Raw genomic sequence first — 10,745 nt, forward strand, 5'->3', positions numbered from 1 at the left:
TTCAATATATCAAAATAATGAATTTTATATTTTTTTAAATATTTCATTATTTTATGAAATATTTCCTTAAATTTTACAAATTTCTATGAACATTTTACTTTTTGCAGCCCGCCCAAAATCCACAGCAAGCAGTGACTTTTTCGGGATGTTCTTGGATTTCATGTGGATTGGTATCTTCCAATATTTTTTTATTTTTTAAACCAATTGTTTACTTACTTACTCTATATTGTTTATTGGGTTTAAAACTGATTCAGTTTTTTTATGTCAGTTATACAAAAAAAAGAAAATAATAAATAAACTGTTCATACATAATATATGAATGAAGTTTTCAATGTGTTTATTTTTATTATTGTTGTTATTGTATTTGTGCATGTTTATGTTTGTATGTGTTTAGGAGTTTGTATATGTATTAATGTAAGTGTATGTATGTAGGTTTGTGCTAAGATTCATTTACAGTCACTGCTTTACATTTGACCTTTTATTGACTTGAGTTATTTTATGACACATTTATAAGTATTATTATTTTTTACTGCTCCTTGGTTGTGTTTACTCCTCCTTTTCTTACGGCTTGTAGTATCCTTTTCTTGGTTTTAATGTTTTTGTGTTTTTCATATTTGGTTTTTTATTTCGTTTCTATTAAAAGGTTGTTGGTTGTTGGCGTTTATATATTGTCATTTAAAATCCTCCCAGGAAAAAATACGATTTTAAAGAGTCAACAATTCTTATGACATAGATACCATTATTGTGCAGTGTAAATATTAGGTTTCTTAAAGGCACTGAGTTCTGAAATTGAGAAAAGTAAAGTTTTAATAGTTTAATTTAAGTCTTATATTTATTTTTATTCATGCGTTAGTGAGTTAGGGTCAGTCCTATTATAGAAATAAATTTAAAAATTTTAAAATTGTAAAAAAAAAATCTTTAAATCACATTATGTTCCACAAAAAATTACTTGAATAGTATAAAAATTTGAAGCACGTTTTTAACACAAATTATTACCTTTAAATAAAGGGCTGTTACTTTTTGTGTTTATAATTTAATATTAGTTATTTTTTATCTCAAATATATGTATTTTCAACCAGTAAGAAAAACAAACTTAATATAAACAAATGAAAAGAAAAAAAAGGTCGATTTTTTGTTTTCGTCAAAAGCGTCCTGGAGTCCATATTATTTCCAATGCGCCCCTCTTCCCAAAGGCGGTTTATGAAAATGTTTTTTTTTTTAAAAAAAAGCTGCAGGAAAAAGTTTTATATTTAAAAGCCTTTTGTATAACAGAGCACGTACAATACAGTTTTACTATATTGCCTTTGAACAAAAGTTTTGTTTTCTACACTCTTTTTTAGCCGAAATTTAATTTTCTATGTACTTTGTGTGTTTTTATTTTCCATAGAAATCTATTGATATTTTATTTAGGAAAACAAAACAAACAAAAAACAGTAAAAATGAAAGGTTTTAAATATAAAACTTTATTTTTATTTTTTGTTGTTTTGTGATATAAACGCCAGTTATTTGTTTACTGGTGTATGGGGTGTAGTATAGGGTTTGTGTAAAAGAAAGAACTAAAATAAAGATGAAACGTGTTAGAGTATTCACTCACCTGCATGTTGTTTAATACTTTGGCAAATTCTGGACTGCCAATATTATCGACTAGTTTTGAAAATTGTTCATTGGCTTCGAGTTTATCAAAGAACGTTGCCAGTATTTGATCCTGTGGCAATACGTCCAAAACACTATCGACTAATCCATGTAAACCATTTAGTTGTTCTTTTGCTGTTGTTGTTTCTATACCCTCCATTGTTATTGCTGGCCATGCTGTTGTTGTAGTTGTTGTTGGCGGGCTTGTTGTAATTTGGATTTCAATATTTGATATCGTCGGTGTTATTTTATTACTTTGTTTCTGTGCATATTCTATGTCTGCATTGTTTAGTTGGGGAAAACGAAAAAGGAAAGCAAAAATAAGAATGTTTTATTAAAATTATTGTTACTATTGGACAATGTAGACTACGTGCGGTATGAGTAATATTTTTCTAAATACGAATTTATCTAAAATAAATTGGAGTATTCGTTAGATTTAAATTCTAGATATTATTTTGATTATGTAATATCGGTGAATCAATATTTCAACTAAAGTTAGTTAATATAACTATTCAACGAAACAATGTGGGGGGAAATGACAAAATTTTATTATCTAACTAAAAATTACTATTTTCATAACTACCTAAAAGTATGCTACTGTTTATGACACACAATTTCGAAATAATTTTAACGGAAATGTAGTAAAAATCTTCTTCTATTAAACACTTACTCAAATTTGTTGCCAATCGAATTATTCGGTTGCACACAAAGAATTTTTCGGTTCTATCAACAGAAGGTCTATTGATAAAGAAGAATTTCGGTTGAAGCAACTAAAATTTTGTTATAGCTTCTAAACTTTAGTAGCCACAACTGTAAAATTCGCTCACTAAGGTAGAATCATTCGATTGGCAACAAATCCGGTTGCTACTGCGAATCTGTTTTCTCTGTGTAGAAAATAGTAATGGCAGGTCTTGCCTTGTAGGATTCCTGCATTTAAATATTATTGGGCTCAAAATATGTATTCTAGGCTGAACAAAGTTTTTCATATATTTCGATCCAACATTTTTTAACGTAACCTATTTTTGGATACTTAGCTATAAGTATTTGTGTCAACTCTTCGGTTGCTACTACAAAAACTGATTTGTAGTACCAACCGTTTGTTTGGTTGGTTAAACTGAAACTTTTTTTTATCAACTGATTTGCTGTTGATAGAGTCGAAAATTTCTATGTTTGGAATTGTGTGGGGGTTACTAATTTTTTTCCTGTGGAGTTATTGCATTTGAGAAGTATTTTACATATAAGGTGTTTGCTCATTCAGTCACAATCGGGATTGACTTGCCACTTTTAAATATTTTCTGCCTATTTGTTTCAATGATCTTAGTTGCGCCTAAAATGCTTAGTACGACACCCACCTCATAGTATACCGTGTAACTCCGAAGCACTTTATGAGTCGATGAAATGATGTCCGTCCGTCTGGCTGTCCATGTAAACTTTCTGCGCAAAATACAGTTCGCAATGTCGAAAATATTTCAATCAAGGAAGAAACCTATTGACTGAAAAGCGTTCCGTTATTTGACCTATACCCCTACAAAATAGGACACCTCGGGTATGTTCAATTTTTAAAACGATCATATTTCTTCGTCTGTGTTCCGATTTCAAAAAAATTACATATAAAAAATTGTATAACCTCGTCGTAGTTATCAATTATCTCTTATAACTTAGGAGATATTTGCATTTGAAAACTAAATTTTAAACATTTTTACCCACCTTACCCCACTTTTTTGATAACAGCGGATCCAAATATATACCCCATTTTTCTTTTATTAAACTAAGAACAAATGTATCACAGACAAAATTATGACTAAAATATTTTCAAACATATGCATGTTTGAAATCAGATTTGTATTTTATTATTTATTTTATTTGGTTTTATAAATATTTTAATTGGTTTTAAATTTTATGGTTAACAATGCTAACAAATTTTTTTAATAATGAGAAACGTCTATTTGTTTTGTAAATCTTTTAACATAATGTACTTAAAATCAAGTACATTTTCATTTTGTGATACATTTTTATAATATTAACTTTTACATAACAAAATATTTTCTTTATTAAAATTTTGTTTGAATTTTTTTATAGAATCAAACAATTTTTTAAATGATTGAAAAAATGTTTGTTTACTTTGAAACAAAAACAAATTTATAATGAATTTTGACAAACAGCTGTAAAATAAAAATAAATTATACATATATTTTGATATTTACATACATATGTACACAATTTTTTCACCCATGAGTTTCTGAAACATTTTTTGTTCGGAACATTTTTTTTTATATGTAGTTTGACGTTCTATTTTTGAGAGAGACTTCAAACTACATATAAAACAAAAAAATTGTTCCGAACAAAAAATGTTTCAGAAACTCATGGGTGAATTCAGTTTAAGTACTGGTCTTCATGAAACAGACTAGGAGTTCAAGGGTTTAATAACTCCTCACGTTTCAAGATTGCTAAGTATGTATGAACTTAAAATTTGTTATTATATTATTGTTAAATCTTCCGGTATAATTACAGACGTTGTTAGCTTCCTATGACAGAAATTTGGGAGAATACGAGATAAATGGTAAGACGATTGATTTTCAATTAAGATAAATGTGAAAACTGGTTTATCTTCCCACAGGTGAACAATATCCATATAACTTGGATTCCCGTTTGCTGAAAAGTCCATAAGTTTGGCAGAAACTAATTCATATTTTGTATGACAGTATTTTCTATAGAAAAAATTGTGTATAACAGTATTTTCTTTATAAACTATTGTGTGTAACAGTGTTTTCCTATAGAAAATATTGTGTATAACAGTATTTTATATAGAAAATATTGTGTGTATCAGTATTTTCTTTAGAAAATATTGTGTATAACAGTATTTTCTTTAGAAAACATTTAGTATAACAGTATTTTCTTTAGAAAATATTCTGTATAAAAGTATTTTATATAGAAAATAGTGTGTATAACAGTATTTTTCTATAGAAAATATTGTGTATAACAGTATGTTTCTATAGAAAATATTGTGTATAACAGTATTTTTCTATAGAAAATATTGTGTATAACTGTATTTTCTTTAGAAACTATTGTGTATAACAGTGTTTTTCTATAGAAAAAATTGTGTATGACAGTTTTTTATATAGAAACTATGTGTATAACAGTATTTTATATAGAATATTGTGTATAACACTATTTTCTTTAGAAACTATTGTGTATAACAGTATTTTCTTTAGGAAATATTGTGTATAACAGTATTTTCTTTAGAAACTATTGTATATAACAGTATTTTCTGTAGAAACTATTGTGTATAACAGTATTTTTGTATAGAAAATATTATCTATAGCAGTATTTTATATAGAAAATATTGTGTATAACAGAATTTTCTTTAGAAACTATTGTGTATATCAGTAGTTTCTATAGAAAATATGGTTTATAATATTATATATTTATAATATTTAATTAAAATATTTATTGATTTTGAATTTAAATGTTATTAATATTTTAATTGATTTAATAATAAATATTGTTTGAATATCTATTCAAAACCAACTATTTGTTTGTATGGTTTTATTAAAAATATTGTTTGATTTTATGTGGAATTTCAAATGATATGTTTCATTGATACACAGAAAAAATTGTATTTCAATTCAAATATTTATCCCATATTGGACTGGTTTCCATTATTTCATAATTAAATCAAGTATTCATTTGCTCAAAAACAAAATTTCTTGATATTTTCTATTGAATTTTGAGTTTTGAATTTGATTATTTTGACAATTGAATATACAATTTTCGTTATTGGTTGAAATTTAAACACCAAAATTATTGAATAGATAATTTTCGTAATTGAAAAAACATTTTTTGTTATTTTTTGAGTTTTCAATTACGAAAATTATCTATTCAATAACTTTTGTATTTAAAGTTCAACCAATAACGAAAATTGTATATTCAATTGTCAAAATAATCAGTTCAGTATGTAACAAATATTTGAATTGAAACGGTTTAAGAAATAGTTTTTTCTGTGTAGTTAAAATATTTTAATAAGAAAAAAAATTTTTTTTCAATAAAATATTTACAAATTTTTTTGTTTGATTTTGTGATTTGTGTGATAGGTCTCATTTCAATAAAATATTCAATTGAATTTATGCATTTTGTGATTGGATTTGAATTTTTGTTTTTTCTGTGTATATGTCAAACAAACAAATAATTGTTTAAAAATCATGATTGACTAAAGTTATATGCATTAGAATTTTTCGATTTTTCTCTAGTTTTTGAGTAAAAAAGTACTGTTTTCTTTTAAAGTTATCTAAATGATAACCTTACATTAAATATTTTAAATGCAAATAAACTTAAGAATTGTTTATACCGAGGGGTCCTTCCATGTATTATTATGTAAAATTCAACCTTTGCGCAAAAATTCTCAAATCGCATATATACAATTATAGCCAAAAAATTAAAAAATCAAATTTTTGAGATTTTTCATGATTACAAGTGGTGGCTAACCCCGAAAATGCATTCCATTCTGCCGTTTATCTAAATATAACTCAGTATTCTTTAGAATTATGAAAATTTAATAAAATAAATTGAATTTCTAAGGAAATCAATTTAATGAACTTGATGATGATCGGTCTGTAATTGGTCAAAGCTCTCTTAACGAGCATAAATATCTTAAAAATATTGTTGGTTCATAATTGAAAAAAATTATTTAATGTTTAATAGAATTTAATTTGATTTGCTCATATACTCAGTATAGGATATTATGCGGTCGGGCTTGACCAATTATACTTTCTCACTTGTTTTAAAATACAAAAGAAATAAAACCCATCTGAATTCAGTTTCAACTATTCTCGAGAATTTTTGAATTTCGTCATATATTTTTGTTGGTATTTATTTATTTATTTAAATGATTTATTATACAAATCTATTATTATTTGTTTCGCTACTTTCACTTACCATTTGTTTCCGCAATACTTATCGTTGTTTGTTCTATGGCTGATGCTGCTGCAGTAGTTATTGCTGCTTCTGCTGCTGTTGCTTCATTGAGATCTACCGTTGAATTCGTTGTTGTGACTGTGTTCGCGGCCTCATATGAGGTTAAATTTGTTAAAGCTGTGACAAATTTGACTAAATCTAAGCCACTATTATTTAAATAACGTAAAAATGCTGACATTTCCGGTACAGCAATTATGTGCTGTTTCAGCATAAAAAAATCACGACTAGACATAAAGGCGTGGGCACGTTGAACTTCCGGATCGTTGTGGTAATAATGGTTAACAATTGTTTTAACTTTAGTAGCGGGTATTAATGATAGAAAATCACTTAAATCCAAGGGTGTTACATGGAGAGGAGTGACCTCCTCATTGATATCGGGTTGTAATTCAATTTCATGTGGTATACCATCATCGTCGTCGTCATCGTCATCAGCATCCTCATCGACAACAATCATTGTGGAGTATGTTGCATCTGTTAATGAATCTGTATCTTCATCGCTGTTGCTTTGGGTATTACTATTGCTACTGCCGCCATCCACCATGGTTATATGATGAAATTCAAAATGATTTGGTTCATTTGGTTGCTGCTGGTGTAGCTGATGTGGCGCATGGTGGTGATGGTGCATCTGTTTTTCGTGCTGATGATGTTGGTTAATTGGTCGTTTGTCGAGAAAAATCAAATCATCAATATTGTCTGTTGGTCTAGAATCATTCTCCTCCTGGGTTTCCCATACACCCTCACTCGAAACTATTGTTGGTTGTTCTTGTTTTCTTTCCGCCACTATTATTAAAAAATCGCTATCGTTTTTGTTGCTGTTGTTGTGTTTGCCATTGTTGCTATTGCCATGCTGCAGCATTTCAGCATTATTGTTTTCACTATTATGGCTATTATTTGTGCTTGTTGTTGCTGCTATTGTTATACTACTACTCTCACTACTTGCTGCATTATGTGGCAACATTGTAATAATTTGACAGCAAGTCAATAACATCAAACTAATTGCATAAAACAATTTTCGATTTTCCACCATTTTGATTTTAATTTTTCGATTATTTTCACGATTTTTGTGCTATTGTTGTTTTGTCTTTCGTTCTCTTCTGCTGTTTTGCAATTTTTCGTTACAATTTCTATTCACTTGTTCAATTTAAAATCTTTTTTTCATTTACGATATTTTTGTAGTTTTTTTTTTAATTTAGTTTTGTTTAGATACGGGTTGTAAGTACAAAAGCTGCAGAATATGTTTGTTTTGTTGGTTGTAACTATATTGTGTTTTCGAATATTTTTTGTTCTAAACTTTTAATATTTATTTAGCATTTAGTTTGTTGTTGCATGAAAATTTTAAATTTTTAAATAAACAAAAATTTTTCTATGCAAAAAAAAAAGGAAAAATTAAGAAAAAATAACAACGCACCGTATTTGCCAACCGTTGTTGGGCTACTAAAATATTTCAATTGTTGTTTAATCAATTGTGTGCAATAATACTTTAAATTATCTCTGATTTTTTTTCTACTGTTGGGGTGATGATGATGCTGCTGCTGTTAATGTTGCTGATAATGATAGTGCTGTGATTGTTGTTGATATTTAATTCAATTAGCAGCATATGGAAGTATAAGGTTCAAGTCAATTGTAGATTTGTGTTGTATACAGAAATTACATATGAACTGGTGAAGCACTGAATATAAAGTCAAACGTTTTTTAAACCTCTATAAGTATTTGTAGGAGAGTATAGTTGTACAAACTCAACTAAGAGTTGAAAAAGATTAGTGACTGTTAAATATATCTTCAGTGAATGCTTTATGGGGTCAAATATGAAGCAATTCTCCAAGTATTCGTTACTCTCCAGTAATCCTGTTGTTGGGCTCTTTCTCCCAACATTCTTTGGCAATGAGATAAAGTTTATATGAAACTAGTTGTGTAATCCTCGTGAGAGAAATCTCAATATCACAAAAAAACTTATTAAAATAACGCAAGTGAATCAGCTTCTCAGGTTTTTTTCAATATCCCCATGTCCAGGAATTCTTCTAAAATTAACAAGTGAATGCCTGACTATCTCCTTAGAGACTCCCATCATTCTTGGTCAGATTTCGTTGTAGTATTCTAGGGAACTTATGGCCACTTTGATATTACTAAATATTTTTAAATCCCTGACCGACATCCCTGGATACTGTATTTGTTCCGCCACTATTATATAGCCATTATTTCAGCATGAATTGAGGATCAGCCTTAATATGAGGATCAGTATCATAATAAGTTGGTTCGAATATACGTTAGTGATTATTCTCTGGCAGTTGGATATTGAAATTAAGGCTTTCAGAGAATAAAATTTGTGACCACACAGTTAGAACTCAAGGTGACTTACAGGGTGTGTAGGTTGATCACCTCTTGTTTGCAAAACTTTGTAAAGATCGTAACTTGTAGACAGGTTTCATTGAGTTTTACTTTAAAAATATCAAAATAAAGAGATTACTGTTTATTTCTCTAAGTTTTATCTCTTAAATTTTAAACGATATTTAACCTTGACTTTTTTTAGTTTATCATAAATATCATTGGAAACTCCGCCTTTTGTGGAAGCATAGCTGAATATATTGGATAGCTGCGAATCAAATAATCAGTCACGGACATTTCAGTGGTTCCAGGTGGAGAGTCTCGGTTGAATTCGGAAATGAATGTCCGAGTTGCCAGTGATCCCTGGATCAACGAGGCGAGTAAATGCAAAGCATACGTCGGTTTGACTTATTCCAACAGAGGATACGATGGACCAAACATCCATCTATTTGATGGACAATGATTTTCGAAACTTCTACAAGAGAAAACATAATACCAAACCCACCAACGTTGATGACCTTTAGCGTACGGAAAATGATATGATTGGAACAATGGAATGTAAGAACACTTAGGGATACAACAAGGCTTGCCCAGTTAGAAGCACACATGATGAAATTAAAATTGAACATTTTAGGAATAAGTGAGATGCGATGGATTGGCAATGAAGACATTATATGCTATATATATAGTGGCAAAGAGAAGAAACATGAAAGTGGAGTTGACAGCAAAGGATACAAGGAAAACATTAAGCTCCTGGGAACCTGTCAGTAATCGCATAATAATGGCTCGATTCCGTACGAAGATACGGAAAATCTTAACCATCATCCAGTGCTACGCTCCCACCAAAAAGATTACAAAGGACGTTTTTACCATCAGTTAGTTTCAACTATACACAAAGTCCCTTTGCGAGACATACTGATTTTATCTGATGATTTCAACGCTAAGTTGGAAGAAGATAACAGAGACGTGAATAACATTATGACAAGGCATGGTCTAGTTTCGAATAATGATAGTGGAGAAAGCCTTATATTAGAGGTACAATATTTCCCCACAAACAGATTTATAAATACATGTGGACATTACCCGACGGAAAAACCAGAAACCAAATTGAACAGATCTGCATACGACAATAATGGATAAGTTCGCTAATGGATGTACGTACTAAAAGTAGAGTAGATATTGATTCAGATCACGAACTGGTCATTGTTTCAATAAAGATAAAGTTAAGCAGAAACTACAATCAAAGGAACAATCAGAGGATACGCACTTGCCGATAAAGGAAAGCGTGGAGAAATAGCAAACGCAATTAGGGTAAGACTGCTTATTAACAATCACGGCTCGTGGGAAGAAACATGTGCAGAGATAAACAGCATTGCAGAGGAAACAGATGGATATGTATACAACTATTCTAGGAAAATATGGACATCGGATGAAATATGGGAGCTGATCCAAAAAACGAATGCACTCAAACAACAGTACCTAGCGGACAACATACTTAAGCCACAATACAGAACGATTGCCAAAGATGTTAAACGATCGATAGAAGGAAATGCTTTACCAGATTAGTCGTCTATCCAAACAAAATTTTAGCCACAATAATGCAGTAAGGGACTGCAACGGACAATTACTTACTACTGTAGAACAACAAACCAGAAAGTGGAAAGAGCACTTTGAGAATATTAGTAACACAACCATTACAAACGAAAAGAACAATTCAAACATGCACCAAACCGGGATTTTAACTGAAGCCATTAACATTAATCCTCCGAGTTTGGATGAAATCATGAACGCAATCACCTCAATGAAGAGAATCAAATCAC

General features: G+C 29.5%; 1 protein-coding gene across 1 annotated transcript; it reads right to left on the bottom strand.

Moving 5' to 3' along the window:
• Positions 1–294: 294 nt before the first annotated feature.
• Positions 295–7,784, bottom strand: LOC135961421 (phospholipase D C). The gene is made up of 4 exons (XM_065512921.1): positions 6,583–7,784; positions 4,880–4,909; positions 1,595–1,911; positions 295–783 (listed from the first exon to the last, which is right to left on the bottom strand). The coding sequence occupies exons 1-4, from the start codon at positions 7,628–7,630 to the stop codon at positions 676–678; spliced, it is 1,503 nt and encodes a 500-aa protein (XP_065368993.1). The 5' UTR covers positions 7,631–7,784; the 3' UTR covers positions 295–675.
• Positions 7,785–10,745: the final 2,961 nt, after the last annotated feature.

This window comes from Calliphora vicina, chromosome 5 (genome assembly GCF_958450345.1).
Source record: "Calliphora vicina chromosome 5, idCalVici1.1, whole genome shotgun sequence".
Lineage (NCBI taxonomy): Eukaryota > Metazoa > Arthropoda > Insecta > Diptera > Calliphoridae > Calliphora > Calliphora vicina.

Bases quoted from the DNA above. Each gene is read 5' to 3' on its own strand.
- LOC135961421 (XM_065512921.1), bottom strand. From the start codon at position 7,630: ATGGTGGAAAATCGAAAATTGTTTTATGCAATTAGTTTGATGTTATTG. The intron at 1,912-4,879 runs GTTTCTAAAGAA...TAAACAATGCAG, and splicing joins AAATACTGTTATATACAATA to ACATAGAATATGCACAGAAA. The intron at 784-1,594 runs GTGAGTGAATAC...TCTCAATTTCAG, and splicing joins AAGTATTAAACAACATGCAG to AACTCAGTGCCTTTAAGAAA.